The sequence below is a fragment of the Vulpes vulpes genome, chromosome 3 (genome assembly GCF_048418805.1).
Source record: "Vulpes vulpes isolate BD-2025 chromosome 3, VulVul3, whole genome shotgun sequence".
In the NCBI taxonomy this organism is placed as follows: Eukaryota; Metazoa; Chordata; class Mammalia; order Carnivora; family Canidae; genus Vulpes; species Vulpes vulpes.
The window spans coordinates 104729357-104744832 of NC_132782.1; the positions used below are offsets into that span (position 1 = coordinate 104729357).

The 15476-nt window shown below is 45.2% G+C and overlaps 1 protein-coding gene across 2 annotated transcripts in view; it reads right to left on the reverse strand.

Moving 5' to 3' along the window:
* Positions 1 to 15476, reverse strand: part of SHISA9 (shisa family member 9) — a 279211-nt gene that overhangs the window by 15974 nt on the left and 247761 nt on the right. The window contains exons 3-4 of one of the 2 annotated variants that reach the window (XM_026002966.2): positions 12184 to 12339; positions 5232 to 5279 (exon numbers count right to left, since the gene is read on the reverse strand). In XM_026002966.2, coding sequence (XP_025858751.2) covers positions 5232 to 5279; positions 12184 to 12339 — 204 coding nt within the window. The remainder of the gene's footprint in view (positions 1 to 5231; positions 5280 to 12183; positions 12340 to 15476) is intronic. The other variant, XM_072753828.1, reaches the window with a different exon arrangement.

Sequence of the window (15476 nt, forward strand, 5' to 3'; positions counted from 1 at the left end):
GTATTCTGAGTTCATCCATGTGACTAACGAATGTGAACAGACATGACATTACAGAAGCATGAAAAAGTGCTTGCTGGTTTGGGGTTCCTCTTTTGTACCTATGCCATCATCATGGGATGTGTGGGCTACCCTCTCCAAGGATGAAAGACACCTGGAGCAGAGCCAAGTCACCTGAGTCATTCTAGCTAGAACCAGCCTTGATCAGCCAACATTCAGCAAGCTCCCAGAGACAAGAGTCAACTCAAGTGAGACTAGGAGAACCTCTGACATCAGCACAAGTCACTGGCACATAGACACCTGGTCTCAGTAAATGCTGCTAAATAAAGTTAAATCACAAGTTTGGGGCTACTTGTTACACAGCATTTTTGTGGCAAGACTACCAATACAAACACCAATCATTTACTCACCCTACTTCCAGGAAGAGCCCCATATTTTCAGATGGGGAATCTACCTGTCTCCTACTCTTAATCCATGTGGTTTGGCTGACACATGCTTCCACTCTTTCCCCAGCTATTCCCCAGGGACTACAACCAAAACATTCCATTGCCCTCTCCACAACAATTTGTTCAGAGGAGGGTGCATGACAAGGCAAGCCAATCAGAGCAAAGCAAAGAGCCAAAGAAATCAATGATCCCCAACCTTCCATTCTACAGGAGAGACAACTCAAGCTGTGGTCTCAAGGACTGCGAATTGCTAACAAGGAGCACTGGATCTAGAACACAGGTCTCCTGATTTCCATCTGGTTGATTTTTCTGCTTCACAGTGCCTCTTCAGAAAAGACTACAAGATTCCCTTCAAATGGTATGCCCAACTTCATTCAATCATTTATTGATAAAATGCACATTGAGTGTCTACTATGTGCTGTAGGCACCATGCAACGTGCTGGGAAAGTGTGAAATGCAGATTAAAAAAAAAAGATCTAACTGGCTTCACATCACAGGGAGTGCTGGTGCATATTTTCAAACTAGCAAAATATGTACTGAATCTTACAGAATGGCATTTTCTGCCAAGCAGAGAATCTCCTCCATGCCCTATGGGTTTGCAAAGAAGTTCATCAAAACTCCAGTGCTTACTGTGTGCTTTTCAAAAGAGGCCAAACTCAGGAGCTGGTGGGATTTGATTTTTATTAAAAAAAAATCCCCTCCCTATTCTCCACCTGCTCTGCACCCTCCTGCTCACCAGCAAACCAATAACCCAAATCAGAACATTGAAAAAGCCTGAATTTCATGCAGTAATGTTTTAAGGTTGCCTTTAGGTGGGTCTTTATTCAAGATGTGTGCACTCCAACAAGACTGCCACCCAAACTAGATATTTTCTCCTGCTTTGTGCCTCTGTACCATCTCTTAGATGAACACTTATTACCATGGGACATCAATTTTCTTAGAAAAAAGAAAGAGCTAGAATTTACTGAGTACCTACTATGTACTAGACACTCTTACTCACTTCCCTGACATTGTCTCATTTAAGCCATCTTAAATATAGGTGACAAGGCAAAATCATCTCTTCTGTGTGACAATGGGAATTAAGGCCCAGAGATACTGGGTAATTTGGCTGCCAAATTTCTCTGCCACAGCTGATAAGTGTCAGGGCAGGACACTGAATCCAAGATTGTCACCTCCAATGTTCCTAGTTTCCAGCTATGGATCCAGCTCAAACCCTCAACTAAGAAAACAGTTTTATTTCAGCAACCAGCAAAAATACTCATGTTTGGAAGAATCCTGGCATGTGAAATTGGTGTTCTAGGATAAATTGTGTCTAGAGATTGGGTCTTGGAAAAGGTAAGTCCAAACTTTAGTGTATAAAGAATTATCCAGAAAGTGCAGTTAAAAAACAAAAAATTAGAAGATGTCGAGGCCCCATGTCCAGTGGTCCCAGTTTCTTTGCACTATGTGAGCCCAGGATTTTCATTTGTAACAAGCATGCCCAGTGACTCTCAGTCCAGTCTTTTTTTTTTTTTTTTTTTTTTTTTCCCCGTCTTTTAAGCCATTCTTTGAAGACTGGGCCTTGGCCCCAGGTCTGATATAATTTTCCTGTGTGACTTTGGGCAACCTCATTTATCTCAGGGGACTTGGTTCCCTCATCCATAAGAGCAGAAGGCTTGAGGAGAGCATATTTTCTTCACTGTCATCAATTAAAGCATTTTACTTCTATTGTCTCCTAAAGTTACTCCCCCAAACACTATGGAATGTGGATTTTCAGGGCGGCTGCTCTGGAAATACCAGAAATGGGTGTTGGGAGCCTATGAGTGGCTTGTGCAAGAGCACGTGGTCTGCTTCTGATCCGAGCCAGAGTGATTATACCACAGTCCTATGCTGGTGGCTTCCCCCACGTTCAGTGCCCTAGGGTAGCACTGGACTAAGCAAGCAACAGTCAGATTCAAAGATTCATTTTGCAAAATTACCAGATCCCAAAAGACATGGCTTCATACCGATTGGAGAGGCTACCAAGGTAATGGTGTCTTCCTTGCGGTGGGGGGTGTTTCAACAATTTTGTGGGGAGTTCCCAGGACCAGGCAGGAGTGGAGCAAAGCAGTGACCACTAGGGGGCAGCATGCATGGGAAACCTCAGAGAAACCTGAATAGAGCAAACGGGTGTGATGTTCACCATTTCTCACCCTGGCACATATGGTACACCTCCCAAGGGAGGTATATAGTCAATGCGGATGGAAAAGGGAACGTGCATCTTCGGGGACCTTGCCTTTTCTCCTTGGCAGCTACTCCCTCCTTTGCCAACCTCCCCAGGTGGCACCGACCCCTCTGTCTCCTCCTCCACCCCTGCCCTATGCTCCCAGAGTGGGTTCCTAGCAACATTTGTGCCCCTGAATGTTAAGATGTTAACTGGTTTTCCTGAAGAGAAATGAGATCAGACATCAAAAGTGTTTGGGAAATGATGCGTTAGAGTCTGACGGGTTGTGTTGGCACGAGATTTTCCAGAGCCTTTCATTTGCTCACCTGGTAACAGTCATAATGATACCAGTAATAGTCTTCATGTGGCTATGACTTTCCATATGCCAGGCACTGTGACATGTGTTGTACATGTTATCTTCACAGCCAACCTAGGTGGTAGGGGACTATTATCCCCATTTTGTAGATCAGAAAACAGGGACTCAGAGGGGCCGCGCTAACTTGCCAAGGATCACAAGGATGCTGAACGAGGAGACCATGGTTGGAACCCAGGTGTGTCTGAGGCTAAGTGCATCGCAGCCTGCATGTGTCTCCCTTTTGAGGAGGTGTCAGGGTGTGGGAGGCAGGGGCTGTCCAAACTCCCCGACCTTGTTATTATGCTTCATGCAGACTCTGGGGCTGGAGGTTGAGTAGAGAACACTGGAGAAAGATCAGTGACCCCAGAGGAACCTGGGCCTAGCCATTCCTGAGATCCCTACTCTCGTCCCCAGACAAGGCAGGATAAATAAAGATTCATTTAACAGGACAGGTGAAATTAGCCCGGTTTGGGTAGAAAAACAGCTTCCAAGCCCTTGCTTTTGACCAGTCCCGAAATATTTTCTAAATGCATCAGACAACAACAAGCTGATATAAGGACAGGGGTGCTGACTGCCTCCAAATGCTGTCACGGGAATCATAATGGCTTTGTTTTTCACAGAGGAGACAAAAAAAAGTTTATGCCTCAAATTAGTAGGTCTGTCATGTTCCAAATTGTTTGCGTTTCTAAAAATGGATGTTGACATGTGAACAGTTATTATCTAATGCAAGCCCCAAAAATCTGCCTCTCTCAAGGCAACTGGGTAGTCAAGGGATCCTCAGCAGACACATGGATCTACAGCTCTCTCTCTGGATACGGGAGTAGATCTCCCACTCCCCATGCTCCTCTCAGAGCTGAGGTTGTTTCTGAGCCTCTGAGACCTGGTCAGACTCCCCTCTTCAGAAACCTCAGCCTCCATAACGATCCCTAGAGATCTAATTAGATGGTATCAGCTTCCCAGCAGGATTTCTCTAGTGCAGTGATCTTCCAAGTGTGGTCCCCAAACCAGCAGCACCGCCATGGAACTTGTCAGCAGTGCAATTCCTCAGGCCCCACCAAACACCTAGGGAATCAGAAGCTCTGGGATGGGGCCCAGGAATATGGGTTTTAACAAACCTCCAGGGGGTGCTGATGCTGCCCAAGTGGCTGAAATGTGAGAATCACTGAAGAACCACTGTACCCTCCTGCCTGCTCAGAGGCACTCACTCACCACCTCCCATAGCCTTCTTACTTGTCTGTCTCTCCATCCTCCACCCACCGCAGCTCAGGTCACTGCCCATGTAGGTGACCGCAGAGCCTCCCGTGGGTGGCCCCATCTCCAGACCACTCACCCCCAATCCTGTCTCCACCTTGGAAACCAACTTTTGAGAATCCTCCCCACCACCAAATCCAACAGAGCAAATGGGGTGAAGGCAGAAGAGAACCAAGTTTTCCACCTGTTCTGGAAAGAGCTGCTCCCATCACCACACCCCACTGGGAAATAACCTAGTCCTTGAGTCAGATGGGTGTGTGTCTAAACTGCAACCCCAGCACTTAGCAGTTGTAGACGTTAGCGAGATGCCCCTGCTCAGATACCCGCTGAGTCCTCATCTCTGAAGGGGAGGAATGTGGATGTGGTCTACACAGCTGGGGCATCGGAGAAGTTACTGACACCATGATACCAAAGGCCAGCACTCTGTCTGCACATGGTAGGGAGTGAAGTCCAGTTCACCCAGCTGGTGAACTCCTAGACTCCATCTGACCTGACTCCTTGGCTTTCAATGTTCACCATATGGCCTCCGGAAAGCCAAAAATAGCAAAAAGGCTAATCACTCCCCAGACCCTGAGCCAATAACCTGATTCTGTTTCCCTCTCCCTCAGAAGTTGTGTTTTCTCCCCTGCATTCATTCACCTTGTGTTTTGCTGTTTTGCTTGTGCTGCTGAGAAAAAACAACATTTCCCGGATGTCTTACCTGGGAAGGTGTCTGAAAGTGACATTTTCCTTCAGGCAGTGAATATTGAGACATGAGGGGTAGCACGTTCTTCAACAATAGCCCCGAGCACAGATACTCCACCACACATGCACGCACGCACGCACGCACACACACAAACATCTACACGCTGGAACTTCGACGGACTTGCAGGGCCACCCAACAGAGACATACGTGTGATACCGGGTCACACACAGACACCAGGACTCTTTGTGTCTTCACTGGTCAGTGTCAAATCTGACAACACCCCGGACGAAAGAGCTAGAAAAAGCCGTACAGTACCTTTTGGTGACTTAAGTGTCGCCACTGCCCAGTCACCATCAGAACTTCCTAAAAAAATAACAATTGAGAGATGCTGATCTGCTGGCCGGCTTCCCACATCCGCGGTGCCCTCACCCCCAGGTGCTGCTGCTGGCAGCCCCAGCTGCAGCCTCCATGAGGCTGGCAGGCTCAGGAGCCCCGGGGGACGGGTGAGAGGCCAAACATGCAAATGTGATCCTGCGCACGCCTCCTTCTGCAAAGCCATGCAGCGGTATCAGGATAACACCCCACAGGGGGTCAGAAGAAGTCCCCTGAAAAAGGCCTAGATGTTTTCAGTTGCATTAGGGAGACAGAGTTCTTTTTTTTTTTTTTTTTTTTTTTTTTTAATTTTTTTTTGCGGGGGGGGAGACAGATTTCTTAGGCAGTGAATCTGGCTCTGAATTTCAACACTCTAAGAAAGAAAGGAACATTTGAGTTGCATGAGGTCACTCTGGCTAATGACAACACTGTTGATCAGAGATGCATTTTGATCCTGTTTTAGTGCAATTCCTTCCTATAAAGTGTGTGGGTGTGTTTTGGGGGGGGCAGGCATTATTAACTCCAAATCCAAGGTTGGGGTCAGCTCTGAGGACTGCAACTTTACATGCTGGGTGGCAGGTCCCTGAGGGGTAGAGAGGCTGCCTTCACACATGGTCTGTGTTTGAAAAATACAGTTGAATGAATGAATGAATTGAAGTTTCTCCAGGGAGTTACTTTTCCTAAGGGAAAGAAATGCCCCTAAATGTTAAAGGGATCAAGCTTGTTATTTGAGAATCCTGTAATGCTTGGAATTTTGTTTATAAATCAGTTTCTCCAAGTTGAATTTCATTCCAGGTGTGCTGAATGAGCCCGAGGGGGATCGCACATTATTAGCAGATCCCCCCGGTGGTCCCTTTCACAAAGTCAAGGATGGTAAGAAGGGCAATGTCTACACCCTAACCCTGCTTTTGATATGCCTTCTCTGTAAGGGTTTTACTCAAAGCGGGGCAAATCTACCCACATGTCCACGCAGCAGCCTCTGCCCACTGGCTGGAGGCCTGGCCAATCATTGTGCGTCACTAGCTCCCCTTTCCTTTCTTAGGACTCTACCTGGACAGCCCAAGTCTTCAGCCTTTTATGCAACTTCCAGAGACAGATGAGGCCGCCAGCTGAGAGGAGTCACAGGGAACATTCTGTGTGATGTGAATGATTACAGAGCACAGATCCGGCCTCATTTAAACATTTCCGGTTGGCCTCCCAGGCATGCCAGAGGATGCTCAAATTGCCACATTCCCCCTGCGGATATGAACTCCAACACCCTCATCACTCACCACAGAGTGGAAATGACGGGACAGGAGAGTGACAAAGTTAAAATTAAGTGAGACCCGCCCGGGATGGACTGGATGTTTCTTCTCCTTCTGAGCTAGGGTCACTGACATCTGGAAATAGTGATGTGGCCCCAAATCTTCCTGTGCGGGTGGACACAAGCCTGATCGAGTCGCTGAGTCACTGATCCCAAAGAGGCCATCTTACCCCCAAGTCAAATTCATCCCGTGAAGTCAGGAACCATGCCCTCGCCACCCCTGTCCCCACTACCTAAGACGGGGTTTATCTCTGGCAAGGGGTAACAAGTTGTCTTTCATAAATCCACTGAAAATAAAGACACTTAATCAGATGGCACACAGGCTTCCAAATATATACTTAAGTTCCCACTACATGTTTTGTGCCACTAGTGGGCATTAGATAAATATTTGTTGGACAAAAAAATTAAACACTTAGTAAAAGAGGATGGATCCAAGGCACTGAGAGGAAAGGGACATGAAGGAAACTTTCTGGGTGATGAAATATTTCTTATCCTTACTGGGATGTCAGTTGTCCTAGAGTATGTATATTTCAACAATCACACTATTATAAAATTAGGATCTGCATATTTCACTAAATGTAAGCTATACCTTATCTATAGTATGCCTTAAGTCTATTGCACCTCAATTATACTCAGCACCCTGGGAAAACTTTCAACGTTGAACAAAGAAAATACAATCAATGTGTTAGTAAGTCTTCCCTCCAAAAAAGGGGGAAATGGTACTCCCAAAAGTTTTTTTGTTGTTGTTGTTTGGGTTTTTTTTTTTTTTTTTTTTTGGTCTGGTTATAACCTTCTGATGCTAGAAATTGTTCTCTGGAAGATAGAATCTTTTCATGGAAAGAACACAGGATTCTGAATCAGGCAATCCTGAACATGACTCTTGGCTCTGCCATTTACGAAAAAATATGACCCTGGGAAAATTGCTTAACTACACTGAGCCTTAGTGTCACCATCTGCAAGAATGGGATCAAGCCCTCCATCAGTGGTATAGTGTTTTGGGAGTTCAGTGATGTTAACCTTCCTCCTGCCATAGCTTTAAAAAAAAATTAAACTAGTAGAAGTCAATCCATAGTTAAGGCCCTAATACATCACTTAGGGTTTTCACACAGGATTCCTACAGCAAGATGGAAGAGAGAATTCCTGCCTTGTTGAAGTGTGTTGTTGCTGTGGTTTTAAACAGTGCTATTGGAAAATGTAACATGGTTCTGGCAAAATCATCCCTTGTCTGTCAAACAGTAACAGAAAAAATTACTTTATTAAAATTTTAATGCAAAAATGAAGGTACCACAGCATTTTATCAATAATGCCGGTATGCCCTCTTTCTCTCATTGAGTAGCCAGGGCTGCACCAAAGAATCTAAAGGGGATGTGGTCAGGAGTTTAACTCTTAGATGCCTAGAGAAAAAATTGGACATGAAGCCAGTAGGAGACAAATGCCAACATGTGAGTGACTTTCTGTTTGCAAGGTCCATCAGAAATTACATGAAAGTGTGATCTTTTTCCAACTCTGGAAGCAGGAGCCACCCCTCTCTGAGCCATCAGGTAAGCCTTCAGGATACCTTCCCAAACACCTTTGTCTTGTGAACATTGACCTATGAGGAACCATAAAATGGGTTCTCACATCATAACTACCCATCACACGGGTGGCTCAAGCCAGGGAACCCGTGTGCTTAATTAAGTTTTCAGGTTACATTTCGACTCAATCTATCACAAGACACACTTCCTGTCTTCAATCTTAGTGGAAGATACGTCTAAAATGTTTAAATCCTTAGGAAGGAAGGAGACTTAGGACTTAGGAAGAAGAGTCAGTCGGATGAAACTGAATCTTTTTGTGATAGACTGTAGTAGCCATATGTCCGGGCATGGATTTTCATTGTTCAGGCTGTAGATGGGTCATTGTAGAGGTCTGGCTGACTGCAGGTCCTTAGGACAGCTCAGAAAAGTCATTTGCTCTTTATTTCCTTGCTTGTTTGTTTTATCAGATCCTCAGTGTGAGTTAGCTTCCTTGTATGTCTTTCCCATCAAACTGGCATAACCCTCCCTCCCTCAAAATGACAGCTGAGCAATTGCATGCTAACCAAGGTACCAGTCTACATTGGAGATTCAAGGGAAAATATGCCCGACAAACAACTCTGGTCTGGAGACTTTATTATGTGGGAGTATTTCCTGAGGGTTGACTGTGTGTTGGGCTAAGCACATTCTGTGCACTATATCATTCAATATTCCCAACAAACCATTAGCTGTGTATTTTTATTATCTAGGATGTTACTTGCTAAAGTCTGAATGAGGTCTTAAACTCAGAAGCCAAGCTGTGTTCCACCATCTTGCTGGTCATTTCTCCCAGCTCCCGTCTTGATGTGGTGCCCATCACACTCTATTATTCTCTGATTTTATAAACATATGTTGGGAGCACTCATTAAGTCCCCCCACATGGTACTAGGTTCTGGGGATGCACTGATGAATGGGACAGACTTGGTTCATGCCTCAATGGGACATATAATCAAGGGACATCAGATTAAATGTCTAAAGAATGAATGGATGAATGAATGAATGAATGAATTGAACAAATGATAATTCAACCCCATCTCACCTCCTTGTATGGAGTCTGATGAGATTTAGCTTCCAGCATTTCCCTAGTGTGTGCTAATCTTTTACTGATAACTGGGCAGTGAACCCCTTAGGAACAGAAACCTTCTGCAGTCACATGCTGTATTCCTGAACTGTAGAGAGAAAAGAGCTCTCTTTAAACATGAATGAGTGTGATTTCAATAAGCAACTAAAATATATAAAACAAAACGAAACAAAATGAACCAAGTCACCATCTTTTTCTTCCCGGGTTGGCAGTGAGTGGACAGGACATATTTAATGGTCCACAGGTATTCTAATAACTAGAATGAGTGGAATTGTTTCATTTTCTATTTTAAAATTTCCTCACTTTTCATTCCTCATTTTTCACTTGAAGAGGTTGAGGTCAGAGAGTTTCAGTGACTGGCTCAAACTACCCAATGTTCTGGATATTAAAGCTGCCAAGAGAAATTTATTTTCCAGGGATATTTTTGAACCTGGCAGTTAACCCTAAAGGCTGTCCAAGCCTCTCCTTATTTACTAGAAATTTTTAGAAAGTGAGTCTGGTTATCAGAGGCTGCAGAGCTTTCAAGAGCAAACAATTTTTTAAACAACTTCTCTCCTGGGTGGTAATGATTTCATTAATGAAATGCATTTCATCATCTACATACACATCATGGTGTGAATTATGCCTTAATAAAGAATCTTTCAAAGAACATTTATTATGGGATTTGCCTTTCATTTGTGCAGGCAGATGCTGGACACCTGGATAAGCCATTGGGTCAGCCAGTCCCTAGTAGGTTCCTCACTGGGCCTCCATTCACTAGAGAGTCACAGGACCATCAGTGACTCATAGAAGGTCTGAACTCCCACAACAGTCCTAGAAGAAGGACAGAGAAAAAAGAGGGGCACATCAACCATATCCAGGATTGAGGAGGGTACTCTAAATAAAATTCTTCATAGTTTTCTAGATTAGGGGTGCTTCCTTATGACTAAGCTGTTCTTTGATTCATGCCAAAGACAAGCTCATTCATTCATTCAGCAAACATTTCAGAAGTTCTCCCTTTGTGGAAGAAAGTGTTACTGAAGGAGGGTAAGATACATTTTCATACTGCAAATTTAATTCTCAATGCCCTGCAGACATTTGCTATGCACAGGATCCCTGTATAAATCCTGGGGAAAATCAAGGAGCATTGTGGGAATATCCACTCATTATTTACCCAAATAGCTACTGGGTTTTTGAGGGAGGACAAGACACTGCACCTAAGCTGAAGAAATGAGTTGTTTAAGGTAATGTAACGAGTTCAAAAGGAAAAAGGTGTCTGGGCTGATTTTTTTTAATGCCAAAAGAAGAATCAAATAGAACCAGCAGATGCCATTTATCACCCAAATGCAAGGCTCAGAAAGGGGAGGGGGGTGGTGGGCCACCAAATAGTGTATGAAGGCTTTGCAGCTACATCAGCACAGATGCCCCGACTTTTTCTCTCCTAGGCAACAGCTCTCAGCTCTTCCTACTAATATTTGAGTCTGTTTGAACACGCTTAGGATGCATATGCTGTGCAAACATGCAATATGGAATAGAGGGAATCTGTGTCATGGGGTGTATATGAGGGCTGAGTTGGGTGTAGAATTTCAACATGAAACGTGGGAACTGGTATATAAATCCTGCAGGGCTTGGGATTTAGAAAAGCCTGTGTCAGTCTGCACAGCCTGTGCCCTTGGTATTAGAAATTTGGTTTGCCTGTCTTTGAGTGACTCCATCTAGAAGTCCTAGGAGAGGGGGAAAAATGAGTTCCCAAAGATACTTGTGGTCCAAATACTTATTGAGTTCCTAGTATGCACCTGGCTCTCTGCCGAGCACCAAGGTACTTGTTGTGTGCCTTTGCTATTGGGAGACCAGGGTCACCACAGGCATCACAGACACGTGATAGTGTCTGGGCTTTGGTTTCTGGTGTCAATTTGTAAAGGCGTTAGGATATTTAACACTGGAATCCATCACTAAGGGTCTCCCATCTCATCTCTGATGAGGGAAGAAACGAAGACAAGCAGATGATAATACAAGCAAGCATGTGGTCTGTGAGTCTTCCATCTGCCTGAAGTTTGACTTTGCTGCTTCCACCCTATAGAACTCTTACATGAACTATTTGTTCAGGAGCCTGGGTCATTATCTGGGTTGTTGGCACACTCCCTTATGTGTGAGCTGGGGAAAGGGACTGACACAGGAACAGGACTGAGGGAGGCTAGTGGCAGGAGGATAGGCTCTGGAGTGATAAAGACTCAAAGATTCCTCAAGTCTCAATCTCCTAATCTGAAAACCGGGATAATAATTGGGCCTTCTGCTTTGGATCACTGTGAGAAAATGAGGCGGGATGTATAAAAGGTCTGATGCAATATCTGGCACTTTGATAAGAACTTAGCACCAGCTCCAGGATGCATGTCCCATCTTGAAGAGCAGAAGCTGCCTGAAATAGGAGCATTCACTTACCGACTTCTCAGAGATGGGGTGACTTATGGGGGTGATGGGTGTTACCCATTACCGGGCAAGGCATTTGGAGACCAGGTGTCCTGAATTCTGTGTCCAGAATCCCTGAGGATTCATGAGGGTAGATGGTGGACGATGAAGGGGCTGGGCTGTCAATGGGACCAAATGAGTCTCCAGGCCCTCCTCCCCAGGAAATGGCCCCCACATGTGTCCCTCACCTACCCTCCCAGCCCCACATGACAAGGCGGGACTTGATCCAGGCAGAGAGGAAGCAGCTGAGTGGCTCTGCTTCACAGTAACCTGGGCCCCAGGTAGAGAGACCAAAAATATGTGTGAGAGAGACAGAGACAGAGGGATATAGAGAGAGAGAGAAAGAGAGAGAAGAGAGACAAATGGAGAAAGAGACAGAGACAGACACAGATCTTATGAAAGAAGAAGAAAAAGAGAAGTAGGAAGAAAAAAAGAGAGGACTAGAAGAAACAGTCAGAGGGAATGAGAAAAAAAGTACAGAAAAGTAGAAGAGAAAAGAAACAGAAGAGCACTCACCGACTGCCTTTAAGGAGGCATACTTGTTGAGCTCTTTGCCCGGTGGCTGCTGCTCATAGGGGTTGGAGATCTGGCCCAGGCTGGGGTACGAATGCGGATGGCCCATCTGCTGGAGCAAGGGGGAGGTGGGCACCGCGTTGTTCATCTGGGTCGTGTCTGCACGTGAGGAGACAGAGGGACATGATCACAGATGGAGCAGGACCTTCTACCCACACCCACCACTGCCTGGCCCCAAACTCATGTCAGAACAACCAACTCCATGACCCTCACTGGAAAGCAGCTGAGGACAGATGGGTAAACAGCAAATTTATATATAAAGATGATTAACTTCAGTAATAGTCAAGGTAATGCAAGTCAGAGCAACAGTGAGAAGCCAGTGCTTTGCCAGGAGACCAGCAAACAGTACAAGCATGGAAGGACCCCCACACTAGCAAAGATGTGGAAACTGGCCAGTCTCATAAACTCACCTGGGGGCACAATCTGCCATGTTTGCAGAAACAAACATAGTTTGTTTGTCTTGAAATGTAATGTGAATGTATACCTTGACCAAATAATACAATTTCTAGGGATAAAGCCTACAGAAACAGCATCAGAATATATGGAGAATATATGGATAGAGGTGCCTAGGTGTCTCAGTCAGTTGAGTATCTGCCCTCAGCTCAGGTCATGATCCGGAGGTCCTGGGATCAAGCCCCACATTGGGCTTCCAGCTCAGTGGGGAGCCTGCTTCTCCCTCTCCCTCTGTTACTCCCCCTACTTTGCTTGCTCTCTTGCTCTCTGTCAAATAAATAAATAAATAAAGCTTTTTTTTAGATACAGAATATATGAATATTTGTTCAGAGATGTTCTTTGCACCGTTGTCTATAAAGTGGCTAAAGGGCACAGGCACAGAAACAACCTGAACTTCTACAAATACAGAATTCGTAAATAAATTACTGTGCATCTACATTAAATACACAATATGTACATGCATATGCTGGGATATCATGCAGCTGTTAGAAAAAAATGTGTTTAAAAGTGAGTTAACTCTATACATGTCAACCTGGATAGTTTCTTTTGGTTTATATTGTTCAGGGATTCCCCAACACCCTGAGAGCAGTGGGATGGATGGAGTGAGGGGAAGAAAGAGAGGAGAGGCAGAGCCCAGATGGGGTAATTCTGGCTCAGGTTCAGGCAGGAACTACAGGTTCTCCCCACTTCATGAGGCACATGTACAGATCCAGATAAACATGGTGGTGGGTGCTGGTGCTGCCTTGAAAGATCCCCTTCACTTGGCATGTGTGCCTATTTCCTGGCTGCTGTGTCAGCTGCACACAGCCCATGGCTGCCCCTAGCACCCAGGAAGTTATTCTTGGCAACTACCACCCTGGGTTTAGTGTGCTTCATGCACCTCACTCAATGCCTGAGGTTGTTGGCAACCAGGGCCTGGCTGACTCGAAGGCATGCAGACCAGCCCCATGCCTCAAGGTGGGGATAGCTTTGGAGCAGTGGATGCTCCAGAACTCCCAGGGATTGGAACAAGCCACTTTCTCTAGTAAAGGGCCAGACGGCAAATTGTTCAGTCTTTATAATTATAAATTTAAATTAGTCTTAATTAATATCATTAATTAATATTAATTAATTATAATTAATTAAATTAGAATTGTTTACGGCCACATTGTCTTGTTACAAATGCTCAACTCCGCCCTTGTAGCAAGAAGGCACAGACATGAGGTCAATGAAGGGGTGTGGCTGTGTACCAATAAAACTTTTTTTTTTTTCCAATAAACTTTATAAAAACAGGTGGTTGCTAGATTTGGTCCAAGGGCCATAATTTGACTACCCCTGGTCCAGACTTTATCTGACACTCAGACCGTATCCTTGAGTGGCTCCTTTATCTTTCCTATTTTGTTTCCCTCACAACCCAAGAGGGGTGTGTGCATGTGTCTGTGCATGCGTCTGTGTCTATGCATCTCTGTGTGTGTCTGTATGTGTGTGAGCGCTGGAGAGCATTCCCTCGGAGTCTCATACACCTGAATCCCTCTCTCAAGTGCTGCTTCTAAACAATTCAAACCATGATAGATATGGACTATGTTTGGCTTTAGAAAAAAAATGAATCCAAATGGAAAGAGACAGGGACACTACAGCTGAGAGATGAGCAGAGCATGTTTATCACTGCACAGGCAACTGCATCATGGGAATGTCACCAAACATATGCCACATAACCCAGCCTCTGGCCTGCACGTGAGGAAGTGGGTGTATCCTTCTGCCGTGATAGCTTTTTTGGCTGAGATTTAGCAGGGCTGGGAAGGCCCTAGATTAAGGAAATCATGGATGAGGTGCTGCATAAGGTACAGCTTTTGCTGAAGCGTGGACCTCAAGATCCTCTGATATCTTCTCTCCAGAGCAACCTGCTGGAGAAGTTTGTCTCCTCCCGGGCATGCCAGACATGTTTTGTGCCCAAATGCTGGTCCAGGGGGAGCACTTACTACAAGTCCTCATTGTGTCCTGGTTTTGTGAAGTGTTTTTTTTTTTTTCTCACAATGTCTTTTTTTTACTGGACAGGTTCTGCTAGTTGTGTGTACTCAGAGCTACCCTGCACAGAATACACTGTGCCCTGAGCATCTGAGTCATGTGATGAACTGCCCATCATGGTGACTGTCTCGGTCTGGATTTTCCCAGAAGTTACTGAGGTAAGGACTCAAGGAGGAGCAAATCTGGGAGGCAGGCTCAGGGAATACTACAGAAAAGGAGTAGCAGAGTGAGACAGGGAAGAGAAAGCAGACATAACTGTAGTGAACTGGAGTCTTATCCCATTTTGGAATTCTGGTAAATGGTGTTGATGCCTGTCTCAGAATTTTGTCTTCCGTGGGCAAGTGAGCCCCTTACTATTCCTACACCAATTCCCAACAGTCATTGGGTGAGGGCTGCTTCTGGAAGATAGTAATGCCTTAGCACTCGCAACCCACCATATTCAGGGGCAGAATGTGCTCTGGCAGCCACAAAAATTCTTATTCAGATATGTAAGAGCCGGCAGTTGGAAATCAGGCCAGGAAACCACACCTCTGGCCACAGAAGTGCGTATGTGATCCAAATTGGACAAATCATGATGCCTCCTTCTTCTCGTAGTGACTGGGCTGGAGGTAGGCATGGGACCTACGCTGGACCAATTAGAATTCTTCCCTGAGTTTTTCTACTGGGAATCTTTGGACTCAAGGAGCCAGAAGGTCATGGATTCAAGTGAGTTTGAACCTGCCATGTGGAGAATATTGTGAAGGAGTAAGGACAATAGGAGGAAAGCAGAGAAGATAGAT